The sequence below is a fragment of the Mauremys reevesii genome, linkage group 10, assembly GCF_016161935.1.
Source record: "Mauremys reevesii isolate NIE-2019 linkage group 10, ASM1616193v1, whole genome shotgun sequence".
Taxonomy (NCBI): domain Eukaryota; kingdom Metazoa; phylum Chordata; order Testudines; family Geoemydidae; genus Mauremys; species Mauremys reevesii.
Genome location: NC_052632.1, coordinates 67,462,656 through 67,487,264, shown reverse-complemented (window position 1 = coordinate 67,487,264; position 24,609 = coordinate 67,462,656). Strand labels below are relative to the sequence as shown.

The 24,609-nt window shown below is 42.5% G+C and overlaps 1 protein-coding gene across 4 annotated transcripts in view; it reads right to left on the bottom strand.

Annotated features, from left to right (window-relative positions):
- The window catches only part of XYLT1 (xylosyltransferase 1), a 322,209-nt gene that overhangs the window by 41,431 nt on the left and 256,169 nt on the right, over positions 1 to 24,609 (bottom strand). For all 4 annotated transcript variants that reach the window (XM_039491355.1, XM_039491358.1, XM_039491359.1 and 1 more), the window contains 2 exons: positions 6,062 to 6,278; positions 3,371 to 3,547 (listed from right to left, as the gene is read on the bottom strand). In XM_039491355.1, coding sequence (XP_039347289.1) covers positions 3,371 to 3,547; positions 6,062 to 6,278 — 394 coding nt within the window. The remainder of the gene's footprint in view (positions 1 to 3,370; positions 3,548 to 6,061; positions 6,279 to 24,609) is intronic.

Genomic DNA, 24,609 nt, shown 5'->3' with positions numbered 1-24,609 from the left:
ATCATGAAGTTTTGCACTTGTCATTGAGGGTACCTGGGGAGTTATTTCACTCAGTATTATGCACAATAATACAAATATATGGAAACTCTTTGTTTACAAGCATTTCTTAGTTCTCTTTTGTTCAAACTCATCCTTGTGCACAGAGCTAGTACAAGATCTATACGCCACTTTTAAGTCCCATTTAAGACTTCAAAATTACGTGGGTCTTAAGTGGTGCATAGGCTTTGTGCTGACCCTCTGTACAGGAGTGGATTGCACCCTTTCAGAACAAGGTTTTTTGCAATCAGAAATAAGCGAGCAACTACCAGCTAGGATACAGTATATTAGACAAAAGAAGAAGCTCCAGAATGGTTTCCAGTTATGTTTCAAGTGCACTTATTGAAAGGCTTTCTATCAGCATCACACTAAAGTTTAGGAGAGCACACACAGAAAGTTTAGGGAACATGTTACCATTGCATAAAACCCTAAATGAATGCTCGACAAGCTCCCAAAGCAGGCAGAATCCTGGAGGCACATAAACGCCTTAAAGCCACCTTGCCACCTTCCTGAGAACAGTACAAATCTAGCTCACTATATTGACCCTAAGATGATAGAATGCGAGAGAGAGATTATAAATTGCGGTTTCCTTCAGGATTGGCTTCAGGATGATTTATCCTCAATGGTCAATAAATGAGAGGAACCAAAGATTCCTAACCAATGTTTACTGCTTCCTGAAGTCTCTACCCTCTGTATTTCCAAAGACAATGGCTTCTGCACTAGCAAGTGTTCATTTGAGGGGTTTCTTTTTTTATTAGAGAGTATGACTGCTGCCCAGCTGCACTGGCTTTCCTGGGATGGGCTGTTGCCAAGTCCCGCAAAAGACAGCCACTCCCTACCGAGTGGGAGAACTCTTCTGTCTCCCCTGCCAGAGACCCCTATTGTTCAATTGCAGTGGTGAGGGAACGAGAAGGCCTGGATGCAGAGAACACCAAGTTCTTGTTATTCACATGTGCCCAATTGGCAGAAAACAAGGAAAATAACAGAAAAATCAATCATATCCTTCACAAAGTGCAGTAAGGTTGCCTGACCCAGCCAAAGAGGGGATAAAGAGAACCGCAGCGGGAGAACATAAGACAATGAGCTGTCGGGAGTATCTGTTTCCCTTTTCTGCATTTCTTCCTTCTTTAAACATGTGCCTTTAATTTTTTTCTTCAGTGAATCAACCCAGATACCGAACTCTTGGAGGAGCTTTACAAACATATTTCTCATGTGGCAAATCAAGCTAGTTTATATATATATGTAGATACGTATGTATGTATGAATGGACACACACATATATATAGCCTGATTATCCACTTCATTGACACTTGTGTAAGTCAGGATTCATTCCATCCAAATCAATGGATGCTCCCCAGGTATAAAACTGCTGTGAGTGAAAACAGAACATGGCCCATTATATCTAATTAGGCCACTAGATACAGATAAAAGGTAAAGAGGGATGGGTGAGGAGTGATTTTGTCATGTTAACTTACATGGAGACCAATTAAGCACAATGCAGTACAGTCAATCTGTACAAAGCAGTTTGTAAAGAGCACTCGGGACAGACCGATTCCCATACTGAGAGCCAGCTCCATCTCGCCTGCATGTGATGACTCACTGTGTGCTGGGGAGATGGAGCAAACTTTTCATGATGAGCAGTCAGCATGAGACATGGATCCCCTGCAGCACTAGAACAATTTATAAGAGGTCAAGCAGCGAGCAAAGAATATGCAGATGTAGAAGTGCAGAAGCCCAGAAGAGGAGCCAGAACAGAATTTTAAACAGTGTCAGCTGAACATGACTTCTGTTAGGTTATACATTTCACAATTCCTGGTAGGGCTCTGAGAAGGACAGGGAGATTGCCTATAAAAAGGCTGAAAAACAATCATTTAGCTGTATAGTGTATATTTATAGATTTGCTGTTTCAAAGTGTTAACAGGATTCTGGGAGAGGTGCCATCTATGGCAGAGGCTCTTAGGTTCTGATCAGTCCCTTTTAAACTTCCTGCTTTGTACTATGCAGAGTTTTGGATGTATTAGTAGTTATACACTTCTTAATTCTACTTTGTTAGCTTTTAAACTGGCTTTATTTGATCTTGTTCAGGTTTTGTGTACCAGCTTTGGGGAGTGGTAGAGATCAAAGGTGCTACAGATCTTATTATAAGAAATTCTTTTTCACTCTACAACTGCTCAGATCATGTGCTCGCCCCTCTGATATTCCCTCCCTCTGTCGCACACTTTGTATTTCTTTGGGAATTGTGAGTGATGTTTGTGGTGAAATGTGTATTTCAGGGACTCTCTTATCAGGCATATGTCAGAAGTCACCTTTTCCGTTTATTGTGGCTTGTGATTTCTGTGCTTTTACTGCTCAGTTTGCCTGATTATTCCCTGAAATGTGGCTAACACATATTTTGTAGCTTGGAGATGGGTCAGACTCTGCTGATTCTCTCTAGTTTATCGAGGCTTTTTTTACTTATTCTTCACTGGACTCTTTACTGGGTCAGAGTCTGGGATGCTGGGTGTGTCAAAGAAGCTCTTTTAGGGTAAATGCCTTGTTTAGCATTTTTGTGAGTGCCTCTGTCACTGACATTAGCCATGCTTGGGATATAGTATATTTCAACAGAAACAAGGTCTCTGTTTCAGACTGGCTGTCATTTATGCTTCATGAGGTATTGCAACCCGCCCCACACGAAGCCTGAGTAAACAGGCTTTGCACAGGGAAACTTGCAGGGATTGGAGGATGGATGAACTGCACATCCGGTAACCTGGTCCCTAGCCTAAGAGCTGCCTCTCTCATGTGTGGTTCACTGCCCCCTTGCATGGGGAAATGCTTGAAAAGATACAAACTGTAACACCTGGCTTTATGCAAGACACCGTAATTTATTGTTAGTACCAAGCACTCAGGCCTATTATAGCCCACAGCCCAATCACACCCACTGCCCATCCAATGTTGCACTCGTATGCCTCCCTACATGGCGTAGCATAAGGGGGAAATCAAACATCTTAAGGTCCCTATACTGCAGTTTTGCCAACTCCAAAGTGTCCAAAAACCATACGTCAAACCCCCAAAATCATAAGATTAACCTTACAAATCATGACTTTAAAAATTATAATTGCAAATGTTAGAGTCCTTTAATTTGCCTTTTGAGCCTTCAGGGTTCACTCAGGTCACATTTTCAAGCTTTTCCCCTTCAGCCAAGAGGGTCAGAATCTTCCTTTTTAAAAAGTGAAAACAGATTCTTCCGTCATAACCTGAATCCATAGCCATGAAATTAGACTGCTTCCCAACTTCAAAGAGATAGAGAAGTGAAAAACCAGCCCGCTGACACATGGTGAGCAGAGAGCTGACTTACCTGAAATCTGTGGAAGTCTGCTGGTTTGAAATCATTAGGAGAGCAGCCACACCAATCAACAATGTGCTTGTACTGACATTTGCAGCCCAGTTTACGGTTCCAGTTAGTGATGCGCAAATTGTTGTCCACCATGGAGGCACAGTGAGGGCTATTTTCCAGGACAGTATGAAAGAAAGACTGGAAGAAAATAACAATTCAGTACATTCAGCTCCTCAGACTTCTGTTTTCATCTTCACTTTCAGCTCAGAAAACCAACCTACAGTCCTGAACCTTGACCGACCTGGACTATCCTCTCTAGAAGTAAGAGAGTTACCTTCCCTTGCAGCTTTGCCTTGGTCCCTTCTCTATAGGATAGAGAGCATAGCACAGTGCGGACACAGGCAAACACTTATCAAGTCTGGGGTGAAGCCATGCTACAAAAGGCTGATTGGCCGCAGGCGTTCTAGCATTTTAGACCTCTGCAATGACTGGCTTTGTGATCCTGAAACTGAAAGACACCATTCTCATGACTGTGCTGTATTTATTTCAGTTGTCCAAGAAATTCCTGCTTCAAAGGATCCCTATTATTTTGTCTTCGAAGTTACTCTATGGTCTACTACGCTCAGAACTGTTTTCCTTGGAGACAAGTTGATGATAAATTTCAAAGTGTTTTCTATGATAACTCTCAGCCTGTATCTTCCACCACTGTTATTGATGGAAAAACAAACAGACTCGTAATCAATTCTTCTGTTAGTCTGTCTACCTCAGAGACCAAGGATTACTTGTAATGTGCTGCTAGCCGAGTGACCTCATACAGAAAAATAACATTCACCCCAGCTACCAGAAGGACATTCTGTCTCCTGCAATTACTTCTGAAATTGTAAGTCTTTATTTGGTGACTCAAGGCAGTAAGGAATTCCTATTGGGTTCTCCTAATTATATCATCATAATTTCAGCTATTACATAAATACTGTGTAATGGGGACCGATGTAGCCAGGGGCGGCTCTAGAAAATCTGCCGCCCCAAGCAGGGCGGCGCGCTGCGCCGCTCGCGTCGCCCTTCCCTGGTCCCGCGGCCGGGGCAGAAGTGCCTGCGGACGGTCCCGTGGTCCCGCGGCTCCGGTAGAGCATCCGCAGGCATGCCTGCGGGAGCTCCGTCCGAGCCGCGGGACCAGCGCACCCGCCGCAGTTATGCCTGCGGGAGCTCGAGCGGAGCCACGGGAAGAGGGGACCCTCCGCAGTCATATCTGCGGCAGGTCCGCTCGTCCCGGGGCTCAGGTGGACCTCCCGCAGGCATGACTGCGGGAGGTCCGCCGGAGCCAAATGCCGCCCTGCCGGCAAAGTGCCGCCCCACGCGCCTGCTTGGCGCGCTGGGGTCTGGAGCCGGCCCTGGATATAGCAGGTTAACAGGTCAGCAAAGGCAGAATGATTTTTAGAAGTTACATATGGACCTAGCATAAGAAAACCTTGTGAAGGGCAGCAGTACAAAACGATCAAATTTAGCTCTGCAAAAGATGATTTTTAGGAGCAGTGACTTGTCTTTAAAAACTGCTATAGCATGATCTATAAATAAATGGCATAGCATTAGCATGGCTGACCCCCAAATAATCCCCCTACCCTTTTTTAATGTTAAATGACAGCCCAGTGAATATGGATTTTACGCTTGAATTGTCTGGTTAAACCCATAAAGGCATACATTCCCAGTCAAGCGAGGAAAAAAAACCTACTACCCAATTACTCATTGCCCTGTGTCCTTTCATAATGATACAGAAATTCTCTGCAAGATAATGGATGAAAAGGTTATCAGAGTTGAGAGAAGAAGTGAATTTTAGCAGAAATAGGATTAAAGGGAGATTATTTAACGTGTGTGGAATAATAAACCCCATCAAATTATGAGAACCACTGTGCTCAACTGAATGACAAAAGGTTTATATTTGCAAGATTGGTCTCATCGATCCACCAAAGACTCACGTGCCACCACCGAGGAAGGCTGATATCATTAAAAGATAGTCATTAGGTTAGCCTTCCTCACAGATACTCAGGAACATATAGAGCACATTAGTACCTTGGAGAAAGAGTCTGACAACCCATGGGAGCAATGTACCTGACAGGACAGGTGTATAATAGCCTGTGAAAATGTCAGACTATGTGCTCTATCTGAAGATAACGCACACCCATCCTGACAAACTGCTACATGTTTGACTGAAACAAATTCTAGTCTGCACTTCCTTCTGCATCACTTAGAGCAGGAGTGATTTCTGAGTGATCTAGATTATTTGTGACTGTGCCTTCCAGCTGAGTTTTGAATTGAACAATAAATCTTTGTTTGCAGACCTTTCATTTTAAAGTACTTAATTTTTTTTTTAAATAAGAGGGATGGATACGATGAGGAAAGCTACTTACGGATATGGGTCTCCATCCCTATTAGTTTTTTAAAGTCTTTATAGAAGGACATTTGTAAGCAAAGGAAACTTGAAGTTTTGGTTACTCTGTAATAGTTTAACTGGTTCAGAATGTAATTAACCAACCAACGGAAAAAAAAGTAGTTGAAACATCAAAAAGCTTAATCATCGTAAAATTACTTTCTGTAGCATACATGGGGCCCAATACAAAGCCCACTGAAGTCAACACAGAGAATCCCAGTGACTTCAGTGATCTTTGCATCAGGCCTAGCAACAGCTTTGATGAGTGAGGCTTCTGTAAATCCACACACCTCAGCGGGAAGCAAAGTATACGAATAGAACCTCTTCATCTTTGTCACCAGATCATCACTGGAAAAGATGACATACTCCACAAACTTCCTGTTCAATAGGAACCAGTCTGATCCTCCATCCAGAGTGATTCCTTCTGGGATTTTCCGGTCTCCAAGGCGCCACATGTGTGTATCACATTCTAGGAAAAGCCTGTCCAGACCTTGTTTTCTAATAAACCTAGGAAAAAGAAAAGGGAACCATGAAAAGTTAGTTAGTTAGATGTTTTCTTATCATCACTAGCACTCAAAATAAAGAAGCTATTACAGATAAATGAAATAAATGGTTATGGTTTATATGAGTGTTCCATTTATAAATTGTTTATAAAAGATTAATAAATACGTTAATAAATAATGAATCAGTTGTTATACATTGTTAGAGAGTCCAAAGGTCAGTCAATTGCTTATAAACACCTATAGGCTTTCTGCTGATGTCCTTATAAATATCCACTACACGTGCTACTCATGTCTGTAATATGTTTATAACATTCATTAACTCGTTATGAACAGAACTGCAATATAAAAAAATCACTAAGAAAATCTAAGGTATTTATATTTAAGATTTAATTGATTTCCACGTTTAAAGAAGTCAAATAATTGCTTTTGAAAGATAACTAATTAATTTCCATTTTCTGAAAAGTTTTTTCTTGCTGAATTATTGTTCCATGTACATTTCTATCAAAGGCACATATAATCAGAAGTAAAATTTGATTGCTTTTTGTTATAGAACAAGTATGTTCCCCCCCCCTCACTTTCAAGTCTAGGGTAAACAACACTAGGCATCTTTTTTTGTTTGTTGCGGACCCACAGACAAAAGCAGCAACGCTAGAATTGAAATGTTATGGACACTGATTATTTGAGTCCAATACAGCAAGAGAAATAGACTGGGAAAAAATCAAGCTATGTTGAAAGCAGGATGGGTCACACGCTCACAGGTGGCTTTGTGACCGCCTGATAAAGGTTTCTATTTGTTTGACCATTTTCAGAATTACTTCCCAGAAAGTGATACTATCTAGAAAGCAGAATAATGAGAAACATAAATTAGCTGATCCAGTAATGTAATGTCAGGAAGGGTACTGCCTTCTAGTGATAATGCAGATCTCTACTTTCAGTACTGAAGACTGCCTGTGTATTTTGAGAAGTAACAAATGTTTGCCATCTGGCTCATCTATACGCAACAAATGTCCATCAGGTATTAGTCAGAGGCCATAAAACCTATTGGACTTAGGAGCTGCAGGCTAACTTGAGTTGTGTTGCCAGTAGCAAAAGACCTGTGTTTTATTTGTCAAAAAAACCAAAAACCCTTGGTTTTGTAGAACACTGTAATTATCTATTACTTTTTACAAAGAAACATTTAAAAGATAGAACATTTGTGAAAGTATTCAGAAACAGAAAAAAAAATGGTAAAGGAAACCAACATTTGTGTGGTGCTGTCTGATGGCAGTCCCAATGGTTACATGGGAAAGCCAGTTCACTACATTTTGGAAAGAAACCAAGAAAGACCAAGATGTGGAACAAAATGCTATTTCAGCTCAGTAGTGAGGTACGCTGAAAGATCTGAGTGTTGTGAAGCTTCACAGAAGCGACTCTACTAGTATTTTTATGAGTAATATTTTTTCTCCTTTTTTTCATTAAGACATGAAGAAAATGTTTCTGCACCTCATGCCCCTCACAGATACACACCCCAAGAAAAAAAGTATCAACAGTCAAAACAAAAACCTTTATGAGCTCCCAGATCTCCTAGAACCTTGATGTTTTGCCCATTAGCAAGCTAAGACCTTGATTAGGGCTTCCTTCTAGAATTAATGAAGAAACCAAGACAGAATTATAACTTGATTGTTTCTTGTATCTAATTACAAAATGCATGGTAAAAGGAGTCTAAATCTCTCTGATTTTGGAGTCTAATATCTACCTTTCCAGTCCTGGAACTTAGAAAAGAAAAGCTACACTGTTAACTTAAAGTGAAATTTATGTGACGTTTCAGACAAGAGTTGAGAATTTTTTTCTTTCCATTAACCAGTTTCTAATTTCATGTTCCATTATGAGGGATAATGGAAAAGTCTTGCAATTTTAATGCAGTCCTCAGGAAAGTAATCTTCAAATCCAATACGTATGCAGTTATCTGCAAATCAAATATTAACGTGCCTGAAAGTTTGATCATTTATTTACTTTTGTCAAAAAATAAGCAGCTGGAAATGACCCTTTAGGTGAATTATTTTAATCAAATAGTGGGATGTTATTGATCATATTTAAGAGGGATGTAGAGTCATTTCCTGTGAAATGGTTTCTCTCAATTGCTGTCTGCACGAACTTCCTGCCTTTTGTCCTATTATTAAAAAAGAAGCTTCCTTAGTTGTGAATGGCACCCCCTATCACTACCTTCAAAATAAATAAACAGAATTGCAAGCACTAAAATTACATGAATATTAGATGGGTCTGCCCTCTGCCCACTGCCTGGCTAAAGCTGGCTCTGAAATAATATGTCCAGTTTCAGTGCTGGGATGTCTCAGTGAATCTGGCCTTACAGCTTTATTTATAACATGTTTTCCCAAATAATCAACAGACTGTGGCATGTGTGCACGCATGCGTGTGTATAATGCAGGGCCGCCCAGAGGGGGGGGCAAGAGGGGCAATTTGCCCCAGGCCCCAAGCCCCACAGGGGCCCCCACCAGAGTTTTTCGGGGCCCCTGGAGCGGGGTCCCTCACTCACTCCGGGTGCCCGGCAAACTCTTGTGCGGCCGGGCGCAGGAGCTTCTGCCGCTCCCGGTCTTCGCCGGCGGGGGGGTCCTTCCGCTCCGGGGCGGAAGGACCCCCCCGCTGGCGAATTACCGCCGAAGACGGAGCGGGACCTGCCGCCGAAGTTCAGCTCGGTCTTCGGCGGTAATTCGGCGGCGGGGGGCCCTTCCGTTCCGGGACCCGCCGCCGAAGTGCCCCGAAGACCCGCGGCGGGGGCCCCCCTCCGCCGAATTACCGCCGAAGACCGGGCTGTGCTTCGGCGGCGGGTCCCGCTTCGGCGGTAATTCGGCGGCGGGGGGTCCCCGCCGCGGTTCTTGGGGCACTTCGGCGGAGGGTCCAGGAACGGAAGGGCCCCCCGCCGCCGAAGACCCCGGGCCCCCGGAATCCTCTGGGTGGCCCTGGTATAATGGCTAGAACAGCATATACAGAGAATTATAAAGATGTTGAGAGCATGCAGTATTTTTATGGTCAACTCAAATCGTAACATCCTACAGAACAAGACTACCAGAAGTAAACCAGTTGTAGTATTTGACTGATACTACACTATCGGGGAACATACCCTACTCTGGCAGGGGGAATGGCCTGGATTACCTAATACGACAATCAATTTCTTTGCTAACTGCTGTGTGTGTGTGAGAACTTTATCTAAAATAATATAACAGCTTCAAAATAGCATGAGGTACAATATTAAGACAAGGAAGAAAATAGTTTTCAGGAGGATGGTTGCCTGTTTGGTGTATATAAATTCATACTCCCTCTTTTTTTTACTTGACGTACTTTATATCAGCGGTTGGCAACCTTTCAGAAGTGCTGTGCCGAGTCTTGATTTATTCACTCTAATTTAAGGTCTCGCATGCCAGTAATACATTTTAACGTTTTTAGAAGGTCTCTTTCTATAAGTCTATAATATAGAACTAAATTATTGCTGTATGTAAAGTAAATAAGGTTTTTAAAATGTTTAAGAAGCTTCATTTAAAATTAAATTAAAATGCAGAGCCCCCCCGGACCGGTGGCCAGGACCCAGGCAGTGTGAGTGCCACTGAAAATCAGCTTGTGTGCCGCAGGTTGCCTACCCCTGCTTTACATTATACCATATGGGTGCAACAACAATCTGCTAACAAGCTTCAATGGCAAATCCTCTCCGTTTACCTTTGCTGCAATAATTTCCAGACTGGATTAAATCACAGTACACTTAAACTTGCCCACCAGGAGACCTAGTCAGCATTCAAACAAACTATGTTCACAGAACAGGTCACGCAAAATATATATATTAGGATGAAATCCTGGCTCCACTGAATTCAATGGGAGCTTTCCCACTTATTTCAAAGAGGCCAAGATTTCACGCTTAGTTAAGCTCCTACAAATTGTAATACTGCACCAACCTCATCCCATACTAAACTTCAGAAGGAGAGTGGCTAATGCACAGACAATGGTATATTTCCCATCTCCTTTGTCCTTCTTGGAGTTTTACACAATAGGAAAGCTACATGATAATTCCCAGATTAAAGAAAAAAATGGATTTAGCACCAAGATTTCTCTAATGTTAGCCAAAGTGGATAACTTCAGCGGCTTTCCAGGATTTTGAACTGGAAGTAAGTGTGCCAAGGCTCCTACACACAAAGGTCTCCAGAGCTCAGGTAATCGCAAATTAACTTTGCCATGGCAATGATGTACAGTTGTCAGAGTAGATAACAAATCACTTTCTTCAAGAATGTTTCTGGGCTGTTGGGAGTATAAGGGTTGGAACTTGATGGAACTGGGAACAACCTCAGACGAAGATATCCCTGACCAGGAGGAACGGGGTGAGTAAGTCTTGCAGCAGGGAAGTAAGGATGGCATGGATTAAAGAGTTAATCAGGAGGGGGAAAGGGGCTAAAATAAGACTACTGGACTGAAATAAAATTGTCCTGCTTTTGATTATCTCCGTCTTATATACTACCACATCAAAGGCATTTTGTTTTAGTGCATCGGTTAATTTTAATGTTCTGTAAATAAACTTATATATGAACTATTTTTCTTAAAATGACAAAGATTTATATTTGTAAAATTATATGCAGATACAGACACTGAGCCTTATTTTCAAAAAGAGCCTCAAATTTTGTGGATGTACGGTTATTCCTGAATCTAATTGTGGGGACACAAAATATCATTCATATGTGTCCGTCTGACTGTGTCCAAAAACCAGGCAGCTAGATGTGTAAATGCTGCCATTTATGCCCACAATTAGCTGCAGATGCAATGCTGGGGTTTGCAAAACTGAAGGCTAGCTTGGGATTCTTTCCTGAGTTGGGCCTGTTACCTTTATACTTTGTAAAAATGTCTATAATCTTGAATCCTTGCATTTCCCATAGCTTCTCTTCTGCAACCATGATTCCATTTGGTTAACACTCCAGCAGTCTAGACCAGTGTTTCTCAAACTTTTGTATTGGTGACCCCTTTCACACATCAGACCTATGAGTGTAACCCTCCCTTATAAATTAAAAACTTTTTTTTGTATTTAACACAATTATAAATGCTGGAGGCAAGCAGGGTTTAGGGGTGGAGGCTGACAGCTGGCGACCCCCTTGTGACCCCCTGAGGGGTTACGACCCCCAGTTTGAGAACCCCTGGTCCAGACAGCTCAGGGTACATGTGTCTCAAGACCCTGCTCTCACTTTGCAACATTTGAAAATATTTACAAATTCATTTCAGTTAGGCTTATGGAATTATACAGTAAAAACCCTAAAGCACTTTGCAAATATCTTTTCTCTTTGGTACTTTTTCATGCTTCCCTCCTGCCTCCAGCTCCTGTTGCTCTTCTGAAATCAAATTTAATATGTCTATTAATGCTCACATGATAAGAGAAAACCTTTCTGTCAACTACTAAGACAGGCAAAACCACTTGCATTGCTCCAAACCTGGGGTCTGATCCAAAGGGAAGACTGATGGACTTCAGTGGGTTTTGGAACAGATACTAACTCATCCCCAAATATTAATAACCCAAAGTTATAGTTCTCAAATACATACTGGGCCAACTTCTGCCCTCTTCTCAGAGGGCACCGAAAAAACCTACTGATTTCAGAGTTTGACCTATTTACAAAAGGCTACAGGACCGGCGCAACCCATTAGGTGACCTAGGTGGTTATCAGCAGTATTTCGAGGGTGGGACCTTCCGCCGCCTCTGTCGGGGGTGGCATTTCGGGGGCGGGACCTTCCGCCGCCTCTGTCGGGGGCGGCATTTCGGGAGCAGGACCTTTTGCCGCCTAGGGTGCCAGAAAAGCTGGCGGCACTCCTGCAAGGCTACATTGGCCCTGCTAAATTTACATTTATAAAGACAGATATTCTACATTGAACATACCCCATCAACCACAACTAAATAGAATCAGCTTTAAATATATTTATTAAAGTGAAATACTCACACTAATTCCTATACAGTTGTTTTATGTTACATTTACTGATATTAAACATTATTTACACAAGTAACTGCTCTATTAAACGTATATTTGGACTATAAAGAAATACAGTCAATTTGAAAATCATACTTCTGTCTGAAGTGTAATATTGTTGCAAGTGACACCTAAGATTACTGAAAGAAATTAGAGAAAGAAAATTATTTTCTCCTATTTTTCGCAGTCCTTTTACTTTGTGCATTTGACAGCACTTTGTGAACAGAAAGTTTCACTATTCTTCCATAGTAGGCAGTTACTTTCCCTTGTTTGTGTGACTCATCATAGGGAGAGAAAAAACAATTTTTAAAATAGGAAAATGTGATTGCAAAGACACAAAAATGGCAGAGGGACTCACAAACGGATGTAGTACTTGAAAGCACTTTTAACTCGGTTTTTAAATAGCTCTTTTAAAAGTGTCGTCTGTTAACCAAAACTTCATTTTCATGTGAACAATTGTTCATGATTATTATAATGCGATTTCCATGTATTATTTTATATATGAAGATACCCAATTGAAAGGCAAGGCCAATGTTTGACTGATTTTGTAATTCAGACAAAGTTTATATTTTACTCTCAATTATTTTTATTCCTATCTCTACAGCAGAAAGATGCACATTCCTGACAGTCTTTGCAACATATTAAATAAAGAAGGCTCCTATTTTATATATTTTCAAAGTCTATGAACAAAGCTTTTCTGCTGACATAGGAAGTTGTCAGATATTAAAATGTGACCAGTAAGTTTTATCACAAAAAAGTCCTTGGCTCAGAGAGGTATATTTTTTAAGCAGAGAGTCAGTTTCCTTTTCCTAAATATTTTCTGTTTCTGGCTTCTTACCTAACAGGCTTGCTGCTGAGCCTTCACAGTTATTCAGATGTGCTGCACACCTACCGACCCATTATTTACTACACTATGAATGAAAATTTAAAGATGCATTGGGGACACAATTCATCACAAGCAAAAAGCCAGTGTTGAAGCAGGAGTGCTAGGAGCTAAGATAATACCACAAAAAAAGTATTTGTGAACATCTGTTTGAACAAAACCCACATATCTGCTTTAACTATATCCACAGCCCGCTATTTACCTTTGACCAACATCTGTAGGTGCCAACTAATTTTGGTGAGAAAGTGTGGCAAATATTTGTATGAAGAGGTATGCGCATGAGTCTGTCCTCTAGAAGTATTTACGCAACCATCTTGAAAAGTCTTGGTGGGAATCCTTCAGTGAGGAAGCAGAAAATAATTCCTTGTTCTGTAGCTGAACAACTGCAGAGCGCACATAGCAAATTGCAAATACTCACGCACCTGGTACAGCGAAGAGTTTGTGAGAAATCTCTAGGCTGAAATATATCTGAATAAACCATTCACTGAATAATCTAGTCCAATACGCAAATGTATTAAAATCTAAATATGTGCAGAAAGAGAGGCTACACTCACTGAATACAGAGTGAAATGCTGGCTCTCTTGAAGACAATGGCAACATTCCCATTGTCTTCAATGGGGCTGCGATTTCATCCATTGTTTCCTACAACTAGTGCAGCTCTAACACGGATTATATGTGTTTTGAAAAGCTGAAATTGCCAATAATTCATTCAATTTTAGTTTCCTCTTTGTGCCAAATGATGTCAAATAAAAGGGGGCGTTATGTCCATGCACAGTAACTTGGGTTCTTTGAGATATTTTGTCTCTATGGGTGCTCCACACAGGACATGTGCCTACCTGTGCACTCTCAAACGGAGACTGTAAAGCAGTGTCTGCAGGCCCAGGCCTGCCCAGAGCAGCTCTCTGTGCTCTCAGACAAGGGCACATAGGGAGGCATGGACCTGCCGCCACTCAGTTCCTGATCAACTGCAAAGCCAGAGACTCTGCAGCAGATGGGTAGGAGGGAGGGAGAGGGAGCACTTATGGGGGGGAATACAACTGGACAAACCCAAGTTACTGTACAGGTAAGTAACCTCTCCTTCTTCTTTGGTTTTATGTCCCTACGGGTGCTCCAAGATAGGAGACTCCCAAGCAGTAACTCAATGCGAAGGTAGGTATGGAGGAGGCAAATCCAAGGCAGATCGGAGGACTGAGTCACCAGATGTTGTGTCAGCTCTAAAAGCAGGTGAGATAGTGTGCTTGGCAAATGTACAGATAGAAAACCAAGTTGCACACCTGCAGATTACTGCTATAGGAACATCTTTCAGAAAGGCTATAGATGTGGACTAAGCCCTAGTGGCGCATGCTGTCACTCTATGAGGAGGCTGTATTCTTGCAGTCTCATAGCATTTTAGGATGAAACCCAAGACCCATTGTGACAGTCTTTGCATAGAAATGGGCTGCCCTTTCTTCCTTTCAGCAAAGGATACAAAGAGTTTGGGAGAGGTACTGAAGGCCGTGGCTCTGTTTAAATAGAGGTCAAGAGCCCTTCTGACATGTAGGTGTGTGTAGGCTAGATTCGTCTCTGGAGGCATGAAGCTCTGGATAGAACATCGGTGGATGGATTTCCTGATTAATATGGTGTTCTGGAAAACCTTAGGGAGGAAATGAGGATGGGACATAATGTGACTGTATCCCTGTAGAAGGTAGTGAACAGCGGGTCTGCCATGAGCCCACCGAATTCTGCCATTTATCTAGCTGAAGTGATAGCTATAAGGAATGAGGTCCTGAGGGAGAGATGGAGGAGAGAACAGGTAAGCCACTGCTTCAACAGAGGTTTCTTTACGGCACTGAGAATGAAATTAAGGTCTCATGCAGGAGCAGGGTTCTGTACAGGGAGGAACATGTTATGTAAATCCTTAATGAATCTGGTCATGTTGGATGGACAAAAACTGAGAAGCCCTCAATGAGTGAGTGGAAGGCCATGATAGCTGCCAGGTGTAATCTGAGCTCATCGACAAACTCTGAGAAAGAAAAATTCCCAGTAAGTGACAATTGGCAGTAAGCTGTAGAATGGTTGACACCAAGTGCTTCATCTCAAGCTGCTGGCAACTGAGAAGAAACTGAGGCCTGGTCTACACTAGGAGTTTATGTCGAATTTAGCAGCGTTAATTCGACTTAACCGTGCACCCGTCCACACCAGGAAGCTAATTAGTTCGACCTAGAGGGCTCTTTAGTTCGAATTCTGTACTCCTCCCCGACGAGGGGAGTAGTACTAAAGTCGACATGGCCATGTCGAATTAGGCTACGTGTGGACGGAAATCGACCTTAGTAGCTCCGGGAGCTATCCCACAGTGCACCACTCTGTTGACGCTCTGGACAGCAGTCCGAGCTTGGATGTTCTGACCAGCCACACAGAAAATGCCCAGGGAAAATTTGACATGCTCCGGCGCCTTGTGGATGTTCTGCAGGACCACAGGCATGAGGACAGAGCCCCCCTGCACTGTATCTGCAACCGCCCTCCCCCGCCACAAAGTCCCAAACCCCCCTCACCCAAAGTAACAAGAAGGAGGGGCGACAGGGGCCGTGAAAACTGTCACTGCACCCCTGCAGAGTGCACAAATACAAGAAGGCTCTCATTCCCTAAATGTTGAGAAGTCCTTCCCTTCCTGGCTCACCGAAGCCTCAATCCCAGTTTCATCCCCTAACTGTGTAGTTGATTATTAAAAGTAGTTTGCTGTTAATTACTATTTCCGTCAAGTTTTTCTACAGAAGACTATCTGGGGAAGGGGTTGTTAATTGCATAGGACAGTCACCTTTACCAGGGTACAGACACGGGGGCAGGATCAACAGCAGGTCACACACACAGTGCAGTCTGTAGGGACCCTGGTCGGTCTGGGAGGTGTTTTCCATGTTCTGTGTGGGTGGGGGGTACGTGACTTTGTGGCATAGGAGGGCGTTTACAGAACTTATGCAGCGGTCCTTGTCCCGGACCACAGAGCCACGCAGCAGGGGAATCTGTAACCGTCCTCCCCCGCCACAAGGTCACGTAGCCCCCACACACAGAATCCCAAAAAGGAGGGATGGCAGGCTCCGTTGAAACAACCAGTCCGGCACTGCAGACCGCTCTAGGAGCAGGAGCCTATCATTCCTCGAGTGTAGAAGCGGTGTTAACATCACTGCACACCCTACCCACCACAGTCTGCGTCCCTGTTTCAACCCTTTAACGCGAATTCATTAATAAAGAAAACGTTGTTAATTAACAATGTTCCATTAACTTTATTTTTAAACGTGTGTTGGAAGGGGGGAAACGTGGTGAACGGGGTATGTAACCGCAGAAGAAAGTCAACAGTAACTGAAGCAGGGGCAGGTTCTGCTTCTCTGTAAAGCAACTGGACAGTCATAGGTTACCCTGCTCTCTGAGGAACCTAGCTTTCAAAGCCTCCTGGATGCACAGCGCTTCCCGCTGGGCTCTTCTAATTGCACGGCTGTCTGGCTGAGCATAATCAGCAGCCAGGCGATTTGCCTCAACCTCCCATCCCGCCATAAAGGTCTCCCCCTTGCTCTCACAGAGATTGTGGAGCACACAGCAAGCTGCAATAACAATGGGGATATTGGTTTCGCTGAGATCCGAGCGAGTCAGTAAGCTCCTCCATCTCCCCTTGAGACGTCCGAAAGCACGTTGAATGATGACAGTTACCCAAGACCACCCTCGACACATTTTCCCCCCAGCATGCATTGTGGGGAAATCCCAGAATTCAAATGAGCAGCGGGGACTGCGGGAACTGTGGGATAGCTTCCCACAGTGCACCGCTTCCAATGTCGACGCTTGCCCCGTTAGTGTGGACTCACAAAGTCGAATTAGTGTCCTTAGTGTGGACACACAAATTCGACTTTGTAAGGTCGATTCCACAAATTCGAATTAAGTTAAATTGAACTAATCTGGTAAGTGTAGACATACCCTGAGTGGGGCAGGTCCATGCCTCTCTATATGTCCTTGTACAGGAGCATGAGGAGCTGCTTGGCCCAGGCCCAGACCCATGGACTCTGTTGTACAGTCTCCAGTCAAGAGTGCACAGGTGCGTGCATATCCTATGATGGAGCACCCATAGGGACAGATAAATCACACCTGCTTTTGTATACACAGTCTTGCAATACACTCCTCAAGACCCTTTTTTGTCATACTGAAAGCCTTTAGACTTAGCCTTTCCCCCCTATTTTCCCCCACAATAAATGAAGTACAAGGTAGAGAGGGGAACAATGTCAAAAAAAAATAGCACCTACTCAGTCTGTCAATATTAGGCAGAGTTCCTCCTGGTATGATAGGCAATTGGGTGTGAAAAAAGTACAGAATTCCCTGCTGTTTCAAAAGAACATGAAAAAACTCTCACTACAGATAAAAAAGGATGGGGAAAAGATCAAAATGTAACCCATTTTAGAGTGTGTTAAAACAGCAGCATCCTGACGACAGGGGCAAAGGCAAAATGAAATTATTCTTATCTTGCTTTAATTCCTATGCTCTGAAGGAGATATTACAAACACAATACAATCCTAGCCATCTCAGTCCCTTGTGCTTTAATGACAATGGCACAAACCTCAAACAAAATTATATGGCTGGTATAGAATTTATTCCTCCCATGAATATTCTATCGTGAGATATTTCATATGCAAAGTCAAACCTAAAAGTAAGCGAACAAACAAAAACTATTTCTGGTATAATTGTGAATTGTGATAAAGCTTGGAAGTCAAATACAAACACGGGAAAAAAATTCTCTTTTTTAAATTATTATTACTATTTATTATTTGTTTTCCAGTAGCTTTCTCAATGTGCTAGACCCCATCTACATAGTCCATGCCATGAATAACGTTTAGGATGAAGTCCTGGCTTCACTGAAGTCAATTGGAGCTTTGATATTGTTTTCAGTGGGTCCAGGATTTCACCCTTAGATTTTAAGAATACTGATCATGCATACGCAAAAGGAGCCTGATAACTAGGGACGTAGCAATAAATACCTGTTGCCGCAATTCCTATTGATTTGTCATGTGCAGGGAATTTTTTCCCACAAGAACATTTCATGTAGGTGGGAAATCAGTGTTTTATGCATGAGAAACATGTTGTTTGAGATCCAATTCCTGGGACACTCTACGAGGGTGAAAAAAGCACCAAAGCACTTTAAAATCTGTGAACAGATTACACAGGGGCCCAAACAGAGAATCTGCCAAATGGGCACTGTAACCCCTATGCAACACCCCACAGCTTACTGCAAAGCGGTGTTGAATATGGGCATGACCTGCTGTCCAGAACTGTCTACTGTTTCTCTTATTCCTACTGATGGACAACTGGGACTGAGTGTTGTACCCTTCAGCCTTGCAATGGTTTCACAAGGACCAGAGCGCCTTTACTCTGGCTTTGCTCATTTGCCATATATTTTACCCTTGAAGAATAAAAAAATAAAGACCCAAATCTTGTCCCGATTCATACACCCTGCAATCCCACTGAAGTCATCAGGATTTACATGGATATGAATCTGGGCAGGATTTGGCGCAACTGATCCAAAACCAAAAAAATAATTCACCTGGCCAGTCACTTTCAGTAACCCACTTGCTGTGGTTGGAAGGATTTATGTATGGCGTTGTGCTTATTCCTCAAGACCCTCATTTCTCTTTCTGTGTGACTCATGAACAGTTATAAATAGGGATGGTCTTGAACCAAACCCCCAGTTATAAACATGAGGAAGTTGAGAAGTTCAGATCTAAGTAGGGTGGTTTGGGTTCATCCTTGGTTATAAAGACTTGAGTTATGAACTAGAGGTTTGATTCCCTTGCTTAGTAGTACAAGTAGCAGCAGTGAAGGCCTGGCTGAGACGGCTGAGTACGTACTAGCAAGTTTCAGGTGGATTCGCACTCAGCATAGCTAAGCTGTGCCTCCACAGCCACTACCAATGCTACCATGGCCATAGTGCTATTTATACTCATGCTAGCTTGATGAGAAAGCTAGTGCAAGTAAGTGTATACAAGTAGGGGACTCATACCCCTACGTCGTAGTGTAGAGGTAGCCTTAGACAGCACAGCATACCCTGCTAAAAATGTTTATGTGATGCCACAAATCCAGTACTTAAGACTTCATGGAAGAGTAAAGGAGGAAGAGAAAATGACAGGGGAAGAGACACATATCTGGTTAACAAGAAATTCTACCAATAGCATTCCAGCACGAAATGTTCAAACGTTATTGGTCAGGCTGCAAAAAATCATAAAATTTTTCAGCCAATCCCAAGACTTAAAAAACCGAACAAATGTTGGGTTCTTTTTATTTGTCTTCTGGTTTCTGAGGCGTAAGGTGGAATTGAGTCACACATCAAGCTTTTCTCAGCAACTACAAGGGCTAGAAACTTGTTTTAAATGAAAGCTGAAATTCTCACATGATTGCTTGACTCCAAGAACTGTGTTAACAACAAGTATAATGAGAGATATGTAATTGGGTTAAAAGAACACTATTAAGTGATATAATCTCATTACCTCTCCTTCCTGCCAGGCACTCACATCACCAGGGCTGGATTTACACATTTCGCGTCCCTAGGCACCCCAGTGGCTGGGCAGACGTGGAAGCCCCGGCTCTGAGCTCCCCACATTGCCTGCAACAGCTGAGGACTGCAGGGGGGGCCCCCCGTCACCGGCTCAGAGCTGTGGGGTCCCCCCTGCCCACAGTGGCTCGGAGCTGTGGGGTCCCCCCACTGCTCAGGCACAGTGGGGGTCCCCCGCTGCTTACAGCGGGCAGACATGGTGGGGCCCTCGCCACTCGGCAGTGCTTGGAGCTCTGAACCGCTGCGGGCAACGGGGGGACCCTGCCACTTTTACTTTTAGGCACCCCTCCGCACAGCTCCATCACCACAACTGCCCAGTGCCCCATCTAGACCCTTCCATCAACCCCCCACTGCCCAGTGCCCCCTACCTACTGTGCCTAATTGGAAATCCGGCCCTGCACACCACCCAATGTTGTTATACTACAGCTCTGATTTCTCAAAGGAAGAAATTAGAAATGGGAATTTGTATAAGGGGAAAATGATTGGGTGATAGTTTAGAAAAATAGAATCTTAGCGAAGTAAGAGAACAACACATAGTGCTTGATGCTGCCAGGGCAGAGTTAGGGAATTTAGAAACATAAAAATATTTATGGAAAATACGTGAAAGGCTCATGGATTTATGTTTTAAATTAGATACAGCTGAAAGTTTCTCCAGTGAGGAAGTTTTTTCAAAATGTCAATATTTCTCCTTGACACCTTTTTTGGGTGGGGGTGCACTGACAGATATTAATTATTTCTGCAATTAACAGACATTTAGAAAAACCCAATGTTGCTTTGCCTGCTAATTTTGATGAGACTTTAAATACAAATTGGAAGAAAAAATAGAAGCAAAACAAAATAAAAAAGCAAAGATAGCCTCCTGAAAACATTCTACTCAAACTTGACAAAGAGGGTAATACCAACTGTGATGTTAATTATCATTTTGACACAGCTGTTATAATTGGATTAAGTAAAGGGAAAAATCAAACAATGATAAATATGTAAGTTTAAAACAACACGAGAGAAAATGAAATCTGCTTTAATGATCAGAGTTTAAATATTAATTATGTCCTGACATCCATCATAATAATGCATAGCATCCAAGTACAAAGCGCTCCTCAAGTTAAACAGGCTGGCACTGATAATTAAAAGAAAAACTAACAGATTTTGGGGAGTATTTTCTAACCACCTGTTTGCCATGGTTTAAATGGTTCCATGTTTATTGAGCAAAAGGGTTTTGGGCAGACATTTGGTCCAATGCTACAAAAGTCAGGACACCTAAGGTTTAGCTCATTTTCATTAATTAAAGGCAAAAACTGCAAGGTAATGCACAGTTTTTGATTTTGTTTCTTCAAAGTACCAAACATATTCCCTACTTGTGAAAATAATATGATCCACATGACCCATCTCAATTAATGACATCTTTACTGTAATAAAATATCAACAGAGCTTAGAATATCCTGGAATGTTATCGAAGGTTCACCAAGACACACCTGTAGTCCATTCCTTATAAGAGATATGTGCAGTCATATTTGAATTTGTCCAACTGTACAATAAAAGTCTTACTTTCTTTTTCCTGCTTCTTTTATACACTTAGAATTTGCCCAATATATTCATCTAATTCTGTTCCCACATCCTGCCCCTAATTCTGGCTTGGAGAAAGTCTTCTAAAGTCTCCTCCTTCTCTGCCTTTTCCAATGATTTAACTTGCACTATTTTTGAAAGATCTTATTTTCCATTTTCTTGCAATTAAACTTTCAAAGGCAAGAAGTTCTTGGAAGTTCTCACAGCTCCTCAACATTTTAGGGTTGCAGGTCAGGGAACAGAGTTTTCCCTCACACAAAGAAAGAATCTTCAGAGGCCATGTTTTTAAACACTGGAAACTGCCAGAGCTTTTTTTGTATGATGGCTTCTACCAGAGCTTACACTAATGCAGCTGGACTAGTAGTAGCATTGATTCTTAAAATTCCCTTCTGTATACGTGGCCTTAGAGGAACATTCCAAGTCTTTCTTGTCTTGTGGCCTTTTCTCCACCATTCTTCACTAATGAGTTGTTTTCAAAAACACAACAACAGAGGTTACAAGAATAAAAATGTAAGAACTCGCTCTCAATCTTAAAGAGCACACAATGCAAATGTTTAGCATTCTGTCCCCAATAATAAACAACACTGCAAGGACAAAATCAACTATTAATGAAGCGTACCTAGTGCAGTGTGACTTTACCATAGAGACAGGTCAAATACCATCAAATACGAATGTTTGTTATGTATCTAATCGCCACTACATGGCCTTCTCTATATAAGTGTTCTCCCCCACCCTATAACATTTCTCAGCAGTGCAGCTCCATGAGCAGTAGCCAAGTCGGGAGCGTTAGATTACCGATAGGGCAATTTTAAGCACCGTGTTACCTAGCTATGGAACACAGATAGCCCAGTCTACAGTAGCTCCCATCAAGGCTGTCACCGATGGAGCACAGCTGGTGGGCGCGTTGATAGAAAATTTGAAGAAAAAAGTATTGTGTAGATAGTATTCATAAGTCCACCCAATGCCAGACTATTTTTAATGTTTATCTAGGTATTTATACTGTGCTCATCATCTTGACGTCTGCACAGCAAATGCTTGTAATAGGGGAAAGGGAGAGAGGACATGTGGGCGACATTCACAGCTCTCCAAATGACTCTGGGCAAGTCACTTCTAAACTGATTTTCAGAGATGTTGAGCACCCAAAGCTCCAAAATCAGGCGATTAACCTTTCTGTGACGAAGGGCTCATCTACACGGTGATTTAGTACACAGCAAGCCAGGGTCTGAATCCATAGCATCAACTCACCATGAACTAACTTGCTGTGTGGACTCTGCTATAGCCATAGGCACCAACTTACCTAGTTGCTGAGGTGTGCTCAATCCCTACTCCACCCAAGGCCCCACCCCCACTCCACCCCTTCCTCCAACCCCTCACCCCTGCCCCATCTCTTCCTGCCCCCGCTCCTCCCGCATGCCGTGGATCAGCTGTTCCCAGCAGGTGGGAGGCACTGGGAGGGAGGGGGAGGAGCTGATCGGTGGGGCCGCTGGCGGGCGGGAGGCACTGAGGTGGGGGAAAGCAGTAATCTGTGGAGCTGCTGGTGGTGCGGAGCACCCACTGTTTTTTTCCATTGGTGCTCCAGCCCCAGAGCACCCACGGAGTGGGTGCTTATGGCTACAGTGCACTAGAAATTCTACTAGGCTCTTTGATGTAGATTCACACTCTGGCTTGCCACACACAAACTCACCATGCACAAGCTCTTGGTGATGGTGAGTTTGATGTGATGGTGATGGTGATCACCTTGAAGGGGTGATGCTGGACTCAGTTATTTTATACAGTGCTTTCAGATTGCTGAGTGAAAAGATACTATGGAAACACAAAATATTATTTGTTTATACAATTAAAAATGAAATCAGCAGCTAGTTGTTAAGTAGCGGGCACAAAAGATTTCATGTAATCTTTTTGCTTTCTTCCACCAGTAATTCTTCTTTTCCCTTCTTCTCTGTGCACAATAAAATATTTTCTAGGAGGACTTCAAATCACGTCACCTATCTGGGCTGGTGATGACTGATACTGTTTCTGCACTCTCAAGCCAAATTCATTCAGCACTTTACTAAAAACAATCCCAGGCTATTTTCCTATGAGGACATCTGAGCTGATCTTAATTTATTTTTTCCCACACTTTCAGCCTATTTTGTTTTCCTTTGTACTGGGCTCTTCTGATCACCATCTTCTAAACAGAGTAAAATGAAAAAGCTATGAGAAGGCAAATTGCCAAGGACAAGCAGTTTTTATGTCACCTCTAGCACTGATTATGAAGCAATGGGGAATATGGGTATCTGAAAGTTAGCTGTAAGGTATAAAAAATTTAAATGCACATGCTTTGCATAATAAAAAGAGTGTTACTATTTCAGCTGATATAGTGTGTCCACAAATACTGGACTATGTTTCCAGCTGGCAATGAATAGACCTTTCTAGTCAAGGTATTTCAGGATGATACTGTACTAAATTAACTGATATTGTGCGGTGTGAAATTTCAGCTAAGTAAGCCATTGAACAAATACTCTGGTACCTCAGAACTATTAAGAATGTAACGGCTTCTGGCAGCTACGTGGTTAAAAATATTTTGGCATCAGGCACAGTAAATTGCACTTTATGTACAGTACTTAGTAGTGCCGGGTATTACATGGATGATTCATGAGAACAGTAAGACAGCAGCAATTACTGGATGTTCTGTTCTCCAGTATTCGGGTTAGCTGCTTAGAAATAGATAATAAAGGTAATATTGTCCATTTACCTAACACAATATACAGTTTCCAGAGTAGCATGTGCCATGTTGGAAAATGGCACCTACCTCACTAAACATCTGATGTAAAGGTCTGGAGGATTTTGTTACACGGTGTGTTAATGTTGCCAGTGAGAATAAGATTGGCTCCTACTGCTGGATGCTGAAAACCCTAAGGACATGCCTACTAAATGGCTCAAGAGTGGATGTCTATCTGTTTCTAGAACTCAAGACTACAGATGGGGTTATGTGACACAAGAGGGAGGGGGAACATCCAAAACAAAACTAAAATTATAAAACAATACAGAAAACATTTAATGGAACTTTTCTGAATTGTTTCCATTCTGCCTGTGAGCTCCCAATTCCCTTAAGATTTAACAACATCCAACAATCACAGCATGTTTACACTGTTCCCCAAATGACTATTGTGGCAGGGTTTCTAAAAAAAATGTCTTTTCCTGACTGTCAGTGAAGATGTCACATTTGACTCTCTTTGTATTTTATAATACACCAGCCAGGTGCCGCTCCTGTCAAAAAAAATCTTCTGGGTGATCCAAGTTGTAATAGCTTATAAAACTACGGAGTTATTCTTCTGCTTTTAATAGTCTAAGATGCTGAAAAGAG